This window comes from Erythranthe guttata, chromosome 14 (genome assembly GCF_056151865.1).
Source record: "Erythranthe guttata isolate IM_541 chromosome 14, IM_541, whole genome shotgun sequence".
Classification (NCBI taxonomy): domain Eukaryota; kingdom Viridiplantae; phylum Streptophyta; class Magnoliopsida; order Lamiales; family Phrymaceae; genus Erythranthe; species Erythranthe guttata.
In genome coordinates, this window is record NC_142546.1 from 8,738,203 (window position 1) to 8,756,069 (window position 17,867).

The 17,867-nt window shown below is 33.4% G+C and overlaps 1 protein-coding gene and 1 long non-coding RNA gene across 2 annotated transcripts; one reads left to right on the forward strand and one right to left on the reverse strand.

The window, feature by feature from the left end:
- The first annotated feature begins 4,966 nt into the window (after positions 1-4,966).
- On the forward strand, positions 4,967-5,562 carry LOC148765116 (uncharacterized). Its single transcript, XR_016029854.1, has 2 exons — positions 4,967-5,165; positions 5,265-5,562. It is a non-coding gene; the product is annotated as an uncharacterized LOC148765116 (long non-coding RNA).
- Positions 5,563-10,748: 5,186 nt separating this feature from the next.
- On the reverse strand, positions 10,749-16,408 carry LOC105952046 (phosphatidylinositol/phosphatidylcholine transfer protein SFH6). Its single transcript, XM_012975552.2, has 15 exons — positions 15,777-16,408; positions 15,570-15,670; positions 14,515-14,818; positions 13,888-13,987; positions 13,499-13,765; positions 13,300-13,377; positions 13,118-13,219; positions 12,969-13,018; positions 12,784-12,883; positions 12,577-12,672; positions 12,353-12,466; positions 11,965-12,097; positions 11,325-11,695; positions 11,045-11,119; positions 10,749-10,947 (listed from the first exon to the last, which is right to left on the reverse strand). The coding sequence occupies exons 2-15, from the start codon at positions 15,601-15,603 to the stop codon at positions 10,927-10,929; spliced, it is 1,845 nt and encodes a 614-aa protein (XP_012831006.2). The 5' UTR covers positions 15,604-15,670; positions 15,777-16,408; the 3' UTR covers positions 10,749-10,926.
- Between the last annotated feature and the right edge of the window lie 1,459 nt (positions 16,409-17,867).

Sequence of the window (17,867 nt, forward strand, 5' to 3'; positions counted from 1 at the left end):
ACATTCATATCAATAGTTAATTATTATAGTCCACGGATTTCATAATTAATGTCAAAGTTAATACAAAAATGCTAAAAATCTTATATAGTACATTAATATATTTGCCTTAAATAATGTATATGTGAATGAAAATATCGGATACTATTACCATAAACACAATGTGATATTAAAGAACATAAATATTAATAGGTTATAGTAGAATATAAAATATTTAACTTCCATACTGAAAAGTCATTTGGGCATGAATAAGTTGGTTACTAAACATTTTATAATAATTTATTATTCTTAATTTAATACATGTAATTATAAAAATATTTTCACCCGTATTGTTATTAGTTACTAATGATGTGTATTAATTCATCCTTTTTATTTTAAAATAAATTAGCACATGGGTGATTAATCTGATTCATACGTGAATGTTTCATAAAACATAGTATGTAGATCGTAAAATATAATATAGATTATTATATTTATGCATACAAATATTTATGTAAATATAACAATATTATATATATGGGTACTCTTTTTCGTATGGCAACTCATAATCTTTGTAACGGAATGCAACGAAAAGGGCAAACATAAAAGAAAAATGCATTTATACTTTAAAATTTACTCATATCCGTATAACGATATAACGTTATGAAGTATACATGTTTGTTAGACAACAACGCAATTAAGATTTCGGATATAAATAATTTTATTAATATGCATATTTCATTTGGCATAAATGAATAAATTCGTTTGCCGCATTAAAAAAATAAGTAACTATTGAATAAGTTGTATGCAAAAGTATTAAGGATATTGTCTCAAAGAGAAAAAAAACTATTGTGTCTCTAGATACGAAATACCAAAGAAAAATCGAAATACAGTTCTGCTAAATACAACAATATTACAATATTCTCTAAATACAAATTAAGACCTATGAAGCAAAACTAAATACAGTTCTGCTACGTGGGCCTTTTCTTTGAATTAACAATACTATATAGGGTTGTATTATAATTTGTACAAAATCATGTGTCATTAATGCAATTAAAAAACATAGTTATGTTCTTAATTTGGATAAAAAATAAGTTTGTGTTGTCTTGTTTTTATCAATAATCGAAAAAAACTAATAATAATATGACTTAAATTTGATTACATGAAATACATAGTAAAATAAATAATAACTTAAATTTAATAATATGCCGATGTAAAATAAATAAGAACATAAATCAGATCTATTTTAATGAAATTATTACTTCGTATGTATAACATCATATGAACATCAAGGAGTTCATCACTGGGGTCTAACTCGTTTGATACACTCACAACACCGCCAACAAGATATGGTATAGTCGTTCCAATCTATTGTATCAAAGTTAGATACACAAAAAAATATGCATAAACTCCCGCAATCCACACAACTTATGAGAAATTCCTTTAAGCCAAGCTCACCGCATACGACGCATGGATTGCATCCGTCCGTAGCTACAAAACCACAAAAAAATAGAAATAAAAACTTAGAAGTTGATTTAGGCTAAATCATATGTATAAAAGATAAATATAAACGCAAAAAATATAAAATTAAAAAATATAACAAAACCTTGATGAAACGGGACATGTTAAACTTCATTAACATCAATCTCTTGTACCTCATCAATGTGGTTACAATCATCACATGTATAATCTTCAGATTGACTATTAGAATTATTTTTTTTCCACATTCCGTCCATACAATATATGTGGATCATATCCTTGCAATGTATACAACTACGCAAGCTTAAAGCCGACGTCGCCGCATATGACACATACCTTGCTATCACTGGATCTATAAAAGTATCGAATAAATAAACATATTTAATATCGGTGTTATTTTCTTTTCTCATAAATTGGAATACAATAAAATGTAAAACATAGACATTATTCTCAAAAAACGAAGAATGCAATTTGATGTGTTTTTCAATATCAGACTTTTTCATGTCTCCTTGTAGTACCACATCTTTCATTCCTTCGTAAATTTCGGCAGATAAATCTTTCCGCAAACGACATGATTCGAACATCTAATAAAAAATAAAATTAACAATTAAGTATGAAAGATAAAGGAAATTGGTAAATATTAAACGGAAAACCATACATTATATATATATATATATATATATATATATATATATATATATATATATATATATATATATATATATATATATATATATATATATATATATATATATATATATATATATATATATATGGGGTATAAACAATCGAAAATTAGGCTATAAAATAATCGAAAAGTAACTAAAATAATGAAAGAATTGAATTAGGGTATAAAACTTTTTTTTTTGCCGTGTGCTTTGTTATATGAATGAGAAATAATGGATGTGGAGTGAGGTATTTATACTTATGTTTTATGTAATAAAAGGTAAATAGTCTACATTTTTAATGAAATAAATTATATGCATTAAATTGATACAATTAAAATTATTATTTTAAATGTAAGAATAATAATTGAATATATTATGGATTGAGAAATATATTGTTACTAAAGTAGTGTGATGTTTACAAATTAACCATAGTTAAAAGAAATGTCATTTAATGATTACCATAATATATATATATATATATATATATATATATATATATATATATATATATATATATATATATATCAAAGATTTTAATTGGTATTAAATGACATAATTAATGATTACCATAATAATCTATATAATATTATGGAAATATGTAATTTTCATAAAAAAATGTCATTTATTTAATATATATTTACGGAAATATATACTAATATATTTAATATATTCTAATATCTCATTATGGAAAGTTATAATTAAATAGATATTATATATGTAATATGTAGTGACACATGGAGCATGATTAGGATGCATAGGTGGATGGTGACATGGATGACACATGTCGTAATTCTAGACCATGAGGGTTTTAATTTATATATTATATAGATGGCTCAAAATATTATCCTTCCCTCGGAACAAGGGTTCGACGTTGATTGCTTGAAATATATTGTTCATGTCAACCCAGTAGATGGCGTCATCGAGGGAGTAATACCGACGGATGCTCAGCTCCGGGCCGAGGGTTGCCGCCTTAGAATGATAGAGTTGAGTCGGGAAAATGGAGGTGCGATCGACGACCACCGATATGCAGACGCCCTCGTTAGGCACCATACGGTGGCTAACGTTAGATCCGGATCTGTTTCTAATAATAATATTATTCTGCAAATTAAGAATCTCGAGAGCGTGATGACGAAGCGGTTCGGTTCATTGGATTGACGCCTTAATCTGATGGAAGCGCAGTCATTTGCTTTGACAAGCGCTATTAATGCAAGATTTTCCAATCACCGGTTACGACAGTATGATGATTGGGTGAACAGGAATTATGTCCCCGTTGTTAAGTACTTAAGGGGACATCCTTTTGCGCGTCCAGATGTCACTACTCTAGGGATCCTGTTCGATAGACACGGCCACGGGCCGGTTTTGGGCCCGGAACCAGTCCGTTGACCGAGTGAACCGGCCCGGACCCGTGAACCGGCCTGTCCTACCCGGGACGGGCCCGGTTCTGAGAAATGGTGAACCGTGAACCGCCGGGCCGGCCCGGCGGTTCACCCGGATTTAAAAAAAAAAAATCAAAAAAAAAAAAAACAAATAACGGCTAGTGAACCGGCCCGAACCAGCCCGGGTGAACCGGCCGTTATTTAATTTTTTTTTGAATTTTTTTCCCCCCCCAATTTTTCCTATAAATACCCTCACACCCCAATTTTTCTTTTTTTTGAATTTTTTTGCCCCCAACCCCCCCAATTTTTCCTATAAATACCCTCACACCCCAATTTTTCCTATAATTTACATATTCATCAAATATTTTAAACTTGTGCTTCTAAATTGACTTTTCATTTATTTCATTTTCCTTTATCTATTTAAAAGTACTTCTTTTAATTTATTTATTCATCAAATATTTCAAAAAAAAAAAATTTCAAAATTTCCGGGCCGACCCGGAACCGGCCCGGATAGGCCCGGAACCGGCCCGAACCGGCGGGCCGACCCGGCCCGCTGAACCGTCCATACTACGGGCCAGTTCCGGTTCCGGAAAATGTGAACCGTGAACCGGTTTGAACCGGCCCGGAACCGGCCCAAACCGGCCCGTGGCCGTGTCTACTGTTCGATACTCAGGAGTATTTGGTAAATTCCCAACCGCCGCCAAACTTGTTGCCTACCAATTACAATCAACTTTTGAATTGGAGAGATGATTCCGCGAATCCTTTGCTTTGACAAGCGCTATTAATGCAAGATTTTCCAGTCACCGGTTACGACAGTATGATGATTGGGTGAACAAGAATTATGTCCCCGTTGTTAAGTACTTAAGGGGACATCCTTTCGCGCGTCCAGATGTCACTACTCTAGGGATCCTATTCGATACTCAGGAGTATTTGGTGAATTCCCAACCGCCACCAAACTTGTTGCCTACCAATTACAATCAACTTTTAAATTGGAGAGATGATTCCGCGAATCACTTTGGCGGAGGCTTTCGGCGGTGTTTTGGTTCTACAACGACCCACGTCTCTCTTACGAGACTCTTTTCCCGAACATGCCGCCGAACCAAAATCCAAATCGAGAAGACTGCCGCGCTGCAATGTTATTGTTGGATGATTTCCTTCTGACACCCCTAAAATAGTAAGCATTTTTTAATCATTTAATTTCATATTTGAATTTGATATCATTGACTAGTTAGTTATTTGCTACTTTCATTGCAAATTTAATATGTTATTATTGACTAGTTAGTTATCTGCCTACTTTCATTGCAAATTTAATATGATATTATTGACTAGTTAGTTATCTGCCTACTTTCATTGCAAATTTAATATGATATTTTTGACTAGTTAGTTATCTGCCTACTTTCATTGCAAATTTAATATGATATTATTGACTAGTTAGTTATCTGCCTACTTAACAATGTTGATGTATTAAGTTTTCCGAAAAATTCTTGTGCTCGTCATTCATGATTAAGTTTTCCGAAAAATTCCAAAATTTCTGAAAATATCGGAAACATAAGTGATTTTTTATTCCAATTTGTTTCAAAAGCCTTGGTTCCGATCCGATTAGAACCACTTCCTCCCTTAGTTGTGATTGTTTTCGCAATGATTCTTCCAAAATACATGGATACTGGTCACAAAAATCTTTTATCTTAGATCTTCAATTGTTCTTCGTTGATTTATTTGTATGTTATGCATTGGATCTTGAATTAATTTGCTTTTGTTTGTGTAGGCATTGGGTGCGGCTTACGGGACTACAAATGGTGTTATAAATGGTATTACTATCGCCGTATTACTTAACAATGTTGATGTATTTTGGACATCATTCGTAGACTTTATGCTCTTTTCATTATATTCCTTGTCAGTATCTAACTTGTTATTGTCTAGACTTTATGCTCTTTTCTTATATTCGTATCTGACTTTTCATTGTCGGGTCTTTGTTACGTGGTGAAAATACCAAAATGAGTCGTATTTTGGATTTTATGAACCTGCTTTCGTAACGAGTCTTATTGGTTACAATTGTTGTTAAATGCGCTCGTTGTGCACGTAATGAGATTTGAATCCCCGACATCTTCCCACTTTCAACAAGTCAATACTATTAGGCTAAACACTTGACGACGAGTTAAGTGTAAATTCAAACATAAATGCGTGATCATTGTGCATATAACGAGATTTGAATACCAGACATTTTCTCACATTTAATAAGTCAATACTGTTAGGCTAAACGAGATTTGAATACCCGACATTTTCCCACATTCAAATATTGGTATTACTTAACAATGTTGATGTATTTTGGACATCATTCGTAGACTTTATGCTCTTTTCTTATATTCCTTGTAAGTATCTAACTTGTTATTGTCTAGAGTTTATGCTCTTTTCTTATATTCGTATCTGACATTTTATTGTTAAGTCTTTGTTACATGATGAAAATACCAAATTGAGTCGTATTTTGGATTTTATGAACCTGCTTTCGTAACGAGTCTTATTAGTTACAATTGTTGTTAAATGCGCTCGTTGTGCACGTAATGAGATTTGAATACCCGACATCTTCCAACTTTCAACAAGTCAATACTATTAAGTTAAACACTTGACGACGAGTTAAGTGTAAATTCAAACATAAATGCGTGCTCATTGTGCACGTAACGAGATTTGAATACCCGACATTTTCCAACATTTAATAAGTCAATACTATTAGGCTAAACGAGATTTGAATACCCGGCATTTTCCCACATTCAGATATTGGTATTACTTAACAATGTTGATGTATTTTGGACATCATTCGTAGACTTTATGCTATTTTCTTATATTCCTTGCCAGTATCTATCTTGTTATTGTCTAGACTTTATGCTATTTTCTTATATTCGTATCTGACTTTTTATTGTCTGGTCTTTGTTACGTGGTGAAAATACCAAATTGAGTCGTATTTTGGATTTGATAAACCTGCTTTCGTAACGAGTCTTATTGGTTACAATTGTTGTTAAATGCGCTCGTTGTGCACGTAATGAGATTTGAATCCCCGACATCTTCCAACTTTCAACAAGTCAATACAAATAGGCTAAACATTTGACGACGAGTTAAGTGTAATTCAAACATAAATGCGTGATCATTGTGCACGTAACGAGATTTGAATACCCGACATTTTCCCACATTTAATAAGTCAATACTATTAGGCTAAACGAGATTTGAATACCCGACATTTTCCCACATTCAAATATTGGTATTACTTAACAATGTTGATGTATTTTGGACATATCAATCGTAGACTTTATGCTATTTTCTTATATTCCTTGTCAGTATCTAACTTGTTATTGTCTAGACTTTATGCTCTTTTCTTATATTCGTATCTGACTTTTTATTGTCAAGTCTTTGTTACGTGGTGAAAATACCAAATTGAGTCGTATTTTGGATTTGATGAACCTGCTTTCGTAACGAGTCTTATTGGTTACAATTGTTGTTAAATGCGCTCGTTGTGCACGTAATGAGATTTGAATCCCCGATATCTTCCAACTTTCAACAAGTCAATACAAATAGGCTAAACACATGACGACGAATTAAGTGTAATTCAAACATAAATGTGTATCATTGTGCACGTAACGAGATTTGAATACCCGACATTTTCCCACATTTAATAAGTCAATACTATTAGGCTAAACGACATTTGAATACCCGACATTTTCCCACATTCAAATATTGGTATTACTTAACAATGTTGATGTATTTTGGACATCATTCGTAGACTTGATGCTCTTTTCTTATATTCCTTGCTAGTATCTATCTTGTTATTGTCTAGACTTTATGCTATTTTCTTATATTCGTATCTGACTTTTTATTGTCTGGTCTTTGTTACGTGGTGAAAATACCAAATTAAGTCGTATTTTGGATTTGATGAACCTGCTTTCGTAACGAGTCTTATTGGTTACAATTGTTGTTAAATGCGCTCGTTGTGCATGTAATGAGATTTGAATCCCCGACATCTTCCAACTTTCAACAAGTCAATAATATTAGGCTAAACACATGACGACGAGTTAAGTGTAATTCAAACATAAATGCGTGTTCATTGTGCACGTAACGAGATTTGAATACCCGATATTTTCCCACATTTAATAAGTCACTACTATTAGGCTAAACGACATTTGAATACCCGACATTTTTCCACATTCAAATATTGGTATTACTTAACAATGTTGATGTATTTTGGACATCATTCGTAGACTTTATGCTATTTTTTTATATTCCTTGCCAGTATCTATCTTGTTATTGTCTAGACTTTATGCTATTTTCTTATATTCGTATCTGACTTTTTATTGTCTGGTCTTTGTTACGTGGTGAAAATACCAAATTGAGTCGTATTTTGGATTTGATAAACCTGCTTTCGTAACGAGTCATATTGGTTACAATTGTTGTTAAATGCGCTCGTTGAGCACGTAATGAGATTTGAATCCCCGACATCTTCCCACTTTCAACAAGTCAATACTATTAGGCTAAACACTTGACGACGAGTTAAGTGTAAATTCAAACATAAATGCGTGATCATTGTGCACATAACGAGATTTGAATACCCGACATTTTCCAACATTTAATAAGTCAATACTATTAGGCTAAACGAGATTTGAATACCCGACATTTTCCCACATTCAAATATTGGTATTACTTAACAATGTTGATGTATTTTGGACATCATTCGTAGACTTGATGCTCTTTTCTTATATTCCTTGCCAGTATCTATCTTGTTATTGTCTAGACTTTATGCTATTTTCTTATATTCGTATCTGACTTTTTATTGTCTGGTCTTTGTTACGTGGTGAAAATACCAAATTAAGTCGTATTTAAGATTTGATGAACCTGCTTTCGTAACGAGTCTTATTGGTTACAATTGTTGTTAAATGCGCTCGTTGTGCACGTAATGAGATTTGAATCCCCGACATCTTCCAACTTTCTACAAGTCAATACTATTAGGCTAAACACTTGACGACGAGTTAAGTGTAAATTCAAACATGAATGCGTGCTCGTTGTGCACGTAATGAGATTTGAATACCCGACATTTTTCCATATTTCATAAGTCAATACTATTAGGCTACACGAGATTTGAATACCCGACATTTTCTCACATTCAAATATTGGTATTACTTAACAATGTTGATGTATTTTGGACATCATTCGTAGACTTTATGCTCTTTTATTATATTCATTGCCAGTATCTAACTTGTTATTGTCTAGACTTTATGCTCTTTTCTTATATTCGTAACTAACTTTTTATTGTCTGATCTTTGTTACGTGGTGAAAATACCAAATTGAGTCGTATTTTGGATTTGATGAACCTGCTTTCGTAACGAGTCTTATTGGTTACAATTGTTGTTAATTGCGGTCGTTGTGGACGTAATGAGATTTGAATCCCCGACATCTTCCAACTTTCAACAAGTCAATATTATTAGGCTAAACACTTGACGACGAGTTAAGTGTAAATTCAACATAAATGCGTGCTCATTGTGCACGTAACGAGATTTGAATACCCGACATTTTTCCACATTCAATAAGTCAATACTATTAGGCTAAACGAGATTTGAATAACCGACATTTTCCCACATTCAAATATTGGTATTACTTAACAATGTTGATGTATTTTGGACATCATTCGTCGACTTTATGCTATTTTCTTATATTCCTTGCCAGTATCTAACTTGATATTGTCTAGACTTTATGCTCTTTTCTTATATTCGTATCTGATTTTTTATTGTCTGGTCTTTGTTACGTGGTGAAAATACCAAATTGAGTCGTATTTTGGATTTGATGAACCTGCTTTCGTAACGATTCTTATTGGTTACAATTGATATTAAATGCACTCGTTGTGCACGTAATGAGATTTGAATCCCCGACATCTTCCAACTTTCAACAAGTCAATACTATTAGGCTAAACACTTGACGACGAGTTAAGTGTAATTCAAACATAAATGCGTGCTCATTGTGCACGTAACGAGATTTGAATACCCAACATTTTTCCACATTTAATAAGTCTGTACTATTAGGCTAAACGAGATTTGAATACCCGACATTTTACCACATTCAAATATTGGTATTACTTAACAATGTTGATGTATTTTGGACATCATTCGTAGACTTTATGCTTTTTTCTTATATTGCTTGCCAGTATCTAACTTGTTATTGTCTAGACTTTATGCTCTTTTCTTGTATTCGTATCTGACTTTTTATTGTCTGGTCTTTGTTACGTGGTCAAAATACCAAATTGAGTCGTATTTTGGATTTGATAAACCTGCTTTCGTAACGAGTCTTATTGGTTACAATTGTTGTTAAATGCGCTCGTTGTGCGCGTAATGAGATTTGAATCCCCGACATCTTCCCTCTTTCAACAAGTCATTACTATTAGGCTAAACAATTGACGACGAGTTAAGTGTAAATTCAAACATAAATGCGTGATCATTGTGCATGTAACGAGATTTGAATACCCGACATTTTCCCACATTTAATAAGTCAATACTGTTAGGCTAAACGAGATTTGAATACCCGACATTTTCCCACATTCAAATATTGGTATTACTTAACAATATTGATGTATTTTGGATATCATTCGTGGACTTTATGCTCTTTTCTTATATTTCTTGCCAGTATCTAACTTGTTATTGTCTACACTTTATGCTCTATTCTTATATTCGTATCTGACTTTTTATTGTCTGGTCTCTGTTACGTGGTGAAAATACCAAATTGAGTCGTATTTTGGATTTGATGAACTTGCTTTCGTAACGAGTCTTATTGGTTACAATTGTTGTTAAATGCGCTTGTTGTGTACGTAATGAGATTTGAATCCCCGGCATCTTCCAACTTTCAACAAGTCAATACTATTAGGCTAAACACTTGACGACGAGTTAAGTGTAAATTCAAACATAAATGCGTGTTCATTGTGCACGTAACGAGATTTGAATACCCGACATTTTCCCACATTTAATAAGTAGCTAAACGAGATTTGAATACCCGACATTTTCCCACATTTAATAAGTCAGTACTATTAGGCTAAATACTTGACGACTCGTCAAGTGTAAATTGATATCTTCAAACATAACTAAAAAGAACCCTCCAAAGTGTTGTTAAATGGGTTCGTTGTGCACGTAATGAGATTCAAATACCGACATTTTCCCACGTTAAGTGTAGATTGATATCTTCAAACCTAACTAAAAAGACCCCACTAAACCACGCATCAACAGAATCTCCACAATATGTATCTTCATATGTTTGATAAAATTCCTTAGTTAAAGTATGTACCATCAAACCAGTCGTCAAATTACAACTCAGATCCATGTAGGTTAAACTTAGACATCTGATACAGTCATACAGCAGAAGATGAATTCAACGATGAAATCTCCAAATGGAACGAACACATTATCTCACCAGCAAAATTTCTTCTTCTGGATAAAGCAAACAAAGGCACCTCGTATCAGTACTAAATATTACGCGAAAAAATTAACAATTTTTCAGGTCAAGAATAAATGAACTTTCACTCACTCGGTATTTAGCATCTTCTTGACCGTCTATATAAGCAAGCAGCTCCTCTTGCTTCATCAAAGCCTCGTGCAGAGCCTGCTCAAAAAAAGAAGCCAATTTGAGAACAATGCGGAAAAAAAGATTATCAACAGAGTGCAAGAGTGTACGACGAACAAGAGACTTGTTATAGCAACTATTGTTTAGCCATTACAAATTATCTTTCCTTAACATCCAAAAACATTTGATTGTTACTATTTTCACGGTAGAAGACGTAATTTCGTAACAGATAGAAGAAGGGTACCTTCTTGGTGGCAATTAACTCTGCTTCTAGTGCATCAACTCGGTAAACAGCAGCATATAGCAGTTCCTCTTTCTCATAGGGCATCTCAGATGGCTTTTCTTGAAGACTGGTAACTTTCTCTTCAAGCTCGCCCAACCTCTTCAGGACTGAAGATAGGAGTTCTGCGTCAATAGCAGCTGCCGTTGTTGACATGGGAATTGTGTCCGAATCCGATTCTAGAATTGTTTGCTGTGTTGACTCATATTGAAGTTTCTTTCCAATAGTAGAATGGAAAAACAAGAAAAGGGCTGTGAAAAAGGTCATAAGAGCTGCCAACATTCGAGCATAAAGTGATTCTGGCGCCTTGCGAGAATCAGGTGATGGAAGCTTCTCTGGATTAAAAAATTTCAGACGAAAATCAAGATCTAGAAATTACGAATTATTCGTATAGATAAACAAATACGACAAAAAATATGAAATGGGGAGAGCTTGAATAAACTATTCAGATTCATGAACCATATCTATTTGTCACAGCAAATTGGAATTGTTAGAATAAATCCGGCACACACAGATTTAGATAATGCATAGATCGGGTGATGTGATGATAGTGAGATCCAGTTAGCAAAATACCACAAGCAATGATAATGAAGTCATTATTAACCTTTAGAAATATTGAGCCTTTCAGGGGTTGTTTGCTTCTTCCATCCAGAATCAACTGCCTTGTCGACCATGGGAACATACTCATCGTATCCTGCAAAGTTACCAAAATAGCCAGCTGTCCCCATAGCCTTTGCCTGACAAATAAATCAAATAATCCTCAAAACATCGTTTACAAAAGATAAAATAAATTTACCGCTTAATAAATCATATCCCTCATTTCCAGTTATTTCCTGAACCGCCCTAAAGTGCAAGAAATATGTACGATTTTTTACACGAGCAGGGTAATTTAGAAATTTACTAGGGTTTACCACCAAATGGACATTTAAATTAATTTTCAACCAAGTCCTTTTCTTTACTACAAAATTATCTGATAATGCAGTTAACCATACCTCCTCACGAACAGGAGTCAGCCGGAGGTGTGAATAATTTCTAGTGGCTTTTGGCGAAGCAATATCCTCAGCTTCAGAACCAGACTCTGCCGTAGAAGTATCACTTCCTCTTAGCTGTTGCAAAAGCCAACAGATGCAAATTGTATTCACTTAACATGAAAATTGATTTAGAAAAATGCACCGACAATGTATAGATTGTAGAGAAAAGGACACAATATCCATACCGTGGGGCGATGAGGCTTGACATACACTACTTTCCCCTCACTGTTGATAATTTTAACAACCTGCCTGCCACGTCGTGCTTCACCATTAAGGACCATCTGCGCCAACCCAAGCAGTAAACTTTCTTAAAACTGAAACAAATTATTTAAGAGAATACTTGTACAATTTTATTACACAATACGAAATATATAATTGAGATAATCTAGGACCTTCAATATGTCTGGGTTCTTCCAAGGTCCTTTATCAGAGCGAAGGCAACCCCCTTGATCTGCACATGTACACATTCCACCGAAGAAGTCCGGGAGTTCACTGATAATCACATAAAAAATTGTTTAGATCACTTAAAAGGATTTCAAAGATGGTTACAAGAAGAAGAAAATTTCACCCCTTTCACCTGGCATCTATTATTTCAAGCAACTTGCTCTGGTATTTATTTCCCAGAACCTGTGATACGTTCGAGAAGAAAAGAGAGAGCTAAAGGTCAGAGCCAGTAACTAAACTAACATAAAGCTTCCAAATGATGAAAACAAAGAACCAACATACATGAATCTTAGTAGCTGTCTTCGGATCAATAAAATTCTTTATAGTATTCCACAGAAGCCTAAAGCCTGGACCAGCATTGATTATAAACATTTGGTGGAGAGTCTGCATTTAAGAGATGAAATGAATTACAAACCAAAATATAAAACATCATAAACTGGTCAAGTTAAGAATGCGGGAATTACTTCAGGATAATTATCGCCATCAATCTTCTGGAGTCGTGTAATAAGTTCACGTGCACTCTTGGTGAAGTTTTTCAAACCCTGCAAAGCAATAAAGCAGGTATACAATAATAATTAGTTCAATTGCTCAATTTAACTAGAAAAAACTGCGTCATAAATCATGAGAGCCAGCAAACAGGAAGCAAAGAAGTATTAGACATACCACACCATGAACATCCAAGATCGTTGTACTTGAATCAATGTGCCTTTTTGCGGCAATAGTACAGGCAGGAAACTTAATTGCAAAAGCTTTCTCAAACTCTCTCACATGGTACTTTATGTAACGGTCCATGGTTGTAACTTGCATAAGTTTGTTTGGGTCAACTGTCCCTAGTCTCTCTATGTATACAGGCCTTCCCTCTTTATCAACTCCGTGATAGCCTTGGGGGTAATACTTCAAAACTTCAGTCAACTCTTTGAATTCGAAATCCTGATGGGAAAACACAAACAATTAAGAAATTTTGCAATTAACGCAGAAGATGTAAAGAGAACAAGTAAAACAAGAAAACCAAATTATTCTTAAGTCACTTGCAGAAAATTATTTTGTTTTACCTCCATAATTGTGTCAGTACCAAATTCTCTCCTCCACTGAACCATATCAGACCACATGAGCTTTGCCTTTTCAATGTCAAATTTTCTTGCTTTTAGAAACCTGCAAGCAGCACATCTCAAAAGAGTCTTAAGAAAATCAACAGCTTTTGATTGATAAGAGGATCAAGAGATGCAGAAAAAAAATAGGACAAAATAAAGTTCATAAGAAATTCATCTTCAGATTCGAAAAATCAAAGAAAGGATCAAATGGAGGTCCAAGCCTGAATGCTTGACGAAGACAAGGTGCTAGTACTAAATTGCCCCATGAACGTAGTGATGGAATGTTGCTAATAATTTAAAGCAGCTTGCAAATCCCTCAAACACATTATTTTTCAGTATTTCCAGAGCATTTGGATAAAATCCTAAGCCAACTATATCATAATCCATCGTGAGCTCATAGAAGACACTTTCTAACTTTTTTTTTCCCGATTTTATGTACTACTTTCCTAAATGTCCGTGTTTTTTAGTAGTTTCTTGGAGAATCTAGGATGTAATTTTGAGACGTGATTCCCTTTTGTAAGTCTTTCTCTCCATTATTTCATTTAAAACAAGCCTTAGTTAAAAGTAAAAATAATCAAGAATATATACCTCAACATCACATGGTAATCATCTAACTTTTCGGGTAGCAGCTCCTCCAATATCAAGGCTTGTCGGAATGACTCAACAGCTTGTAGTTCCTCGGCATCCCGGATATCTTCAATTGAAACTGAACTAACCCGACCATCACTCTTTCTTCTATTGCTCTTCTTCTTCAGGGAATGCTTGAACTTCGTCGATGCATTCAAAGCTTTCTTTTTCAAACTACCGATTCTAGTCCTTCTTTCATCCTCTGAATTCTCAAAATCAGACTTCCTTTCTCTTCTCTCATCATTACCAGATGACCCTTCAAAACCTAAGTGCACCATAATAAAATTAAAGATGCATGTAAGAGAAGTTTTAGAAAACTATACAGTAAGCCTGGTTTGGATAGTGCTCATCTTTCTGAAATAATGTGTCCCAAAGTTTCACTTAGATAACCTTCACAGTTAAACTCTCACTGCAGCAGTAATCATAAATTGACAACTATGAAGAAATTCCAGTCAACTCCTGGTTATCAAGAAATACCCACTGATACTGCCCCATAGGGAACATACATAACAATCTAAGAAATATTAAAATAAATTCTTTTACAAATCATAAATATTAATCATCAACAAGTAATATAATCAGCTGTCAACTAGCAACATTGTGTTCGTTCTTGTGGTGGGAGGTTCTCGGTTCGATGACATACCATTTCATAAGGTCAGTTTAAAAGATATATAATATATACAACCTTATCAAATTCTATCATTGACAGCCGAAAAGAACAAGATAATAAGGACAAATAAGAGTAATAAACACAAGCCCAATTTAGACAGAATCGGGTTTTTTTTTTCAATTTCCCCCAACTCTAACATCCAGAACTGCTCTAGCTCAGAACCCATAAGTAGTAAAGTAACACCAAAAATCACAGCTTCAAAACTGAAATGCCAAGCTCAATTTCAACACACTAATCAATTCAGTACTCAACAAAAACCCTAAATACCAAAAGTAAACAAAATCGCAGCTAAATTAACCTAAATGTAGATCAACAAAAATCAATCAGTCGAGCAAAAATCACTCACAAGGCATAGCAAATCTCTCCGAGGCTCCCGACATCGCAAACTTTCGATGATCGAACAATCAATCAATCAATCAATCGGCTATCAGCAAAAGTTCTCACACACTGCAAAACCCGAATTTAATCAGCTGAAAATAAATAAATAAATAAACCCTAGAATTTCTCTTCAGATCGAAAAAAAAAAGAGTCGGAATGGGAATGAAAGCAAAACCTCGAAAAAGTACTGGCACTAATCACGAGGTTGATCGAACGGCAATAAATGCATTCAACTCCTAACGGCAAAGTGAATTAATTCTGGTAGGGTAGAGAAAGAGACGGATAGAAAACTGTCGTTCGGTGAATAACTAAATACTCCGTCTGTGTGTGTGTGTGTATATTATATATAAATGTATAGATACAGATAAATGTGTGTATGTATCGCCGGATAACTGAGCGACGGCGATTTTAAAGAGCAGAGAATGAAAAACTAGTTTGGAGAGAGAAAAGGATTCAATGCGAGAGGTTGCATTTTACTGGGGTTGTGGGCGCCACTACACGTGGCAGGAGGACCGGGGTTGGGGCGGAATGAGGAATGTCCGAGTTTTTGGAGGACGAGTCAGTAAATAATAAATATCTGTACGGTACTCTTTAATTTTTATTAGGGAAAATTGCATTTTCTGCCTCGTGTTTGTCCTAATTCCATTTTTTATCCTCATGTTTTGATGTGGGCAAAATATAGCTTATTTGGTCCACTCCGTCAGTTGACCGTTTACGTCTGACAGAAAATACTATTTAAACTCTAAAAATGAAACGGTGAACGATAAATAATGACAATCGAGACATTTTTATTCGTACGAGATTAACATTGATTAGCTGATCGTCGATCCTAATTTACACATTTTCTGTATTTATCTATGAAAATTATCTTAAGATCTTCTTCTTTAACAGCTATTCCTGAGCTCGTCACTTACCACCTGTTATTCTTCCTTTTATGGGATCCAATCTAATGATTTTTAGTATTGGGCTTTCTATACTCGATACGTACTTCAGCGACCTTGTCGTTTCAGCCTTCTTTTGGTGCTTACCATTCATTGGGCTTGGACTTGATGGACTCAGTTCTTACCACTCATTGGGCCTTGGCCCAATAACTTTAGGTAGACGAGGGTTCGGTCCAATATAGCCGAATTGGTCCACGTCAATATAATTTGATTATTATTAAAATTGAGAAAGTACATTTTATATAAAATAACAAATTCAATGGTAGCTTTTATAATTCAATCCAATTAAATATAAATTCATTCATCAAAACCGAAAAAAAAAAGTCTTCGATAGTATAATTGAACTTACCCATAGTTTTATTTTGAGTTGACCAAGATTAGTTTGATGAACAATTTATGACATCTCTATTTTAGGGTGGAAATGCGATTCTATATTTTTTTTTTATTGTCAGAAACGTCTTCAAAACTTTTAAATATATATGGAAATGATCCCGACAGGTGAATATGACGTTTCGGTTTTCGAAACGTATTTCCGAAACGTGGAAATGCGTAATGTACATACGTTTTAGTGCGTCATAACTTCAATGCTAAACCAAAATCTTGGCTCAATGAGAAATGAATCGACATATTTTTTTTATCTCAAACACTAATAAATAAATAAAAAATCTAAAAAAAAAAAGGATTAGACGTTTTAATTATATTTATTACTATCCACTAATGTCCTTTTAGTAGTGGCGTTTTGTTCTTTCTTTTTCCTCGTTTTGGGCATTTGGATGAACTTAGGATTCAAAGCACTAAGGCACTAATGAACCAATTCGTTTTAGAGAATTATGACTTTTTGGATATAAAATTTTCAAGATAGGATTTTTTTTAAATATTTTTTCCCTATTATTAATAATAATTTGTAGTACAAAAAGCTATTGTACTAATATTATTATTATTAAATCTATTGCACTGATTTGCCACTTATATAAATGTACGTATAATATATTTAATACTTTATATGCAATTATGCATAACTAGTAGTTTACTTTTTTTCCATTTTTTAATTATTATTTTTGTCAATAGTCAATACTTTGAAGTCTGAATAAATAATAATAATAATAATAATAATAATAATAATAATAATAATAATAATAATAATAATAATAATAATAATAATAATAATAATAATAATAATAATAATAATAATAATAATAATAATAATAATAATAATAATAATAATAATAATAATAATAATAATAATAATAATAATAATAATAATAATAATAATAATAATAATAATAATAATAATAATAATAATAATAATAATAATAATATACTAT

Excerpts from the sequence above, each read along its gene's own strand:
- LOC105952046 (XM_012975552.2), bottom strand. The coding sequence starts at position 15,603 with ATGTCGGGAGCCTCGGAGAGATTTGCTATGCCTT. Across the intron at positions 13,019-13,117 it reads AGACAGCTACTAAGATTCAT|GTTCTGGGAAATAAATACCA; the intron begins GTATGTTGGTTC and ends AACGTATCACAG. Across the intron at positions 11,120-11,324 it reads AGTTAATTGCCACCAAGAAG|GCTCTGCACGAGGCTTTGAT; the intron begins GTACCCTTCTTC and ends TTTTTTGAGCAG.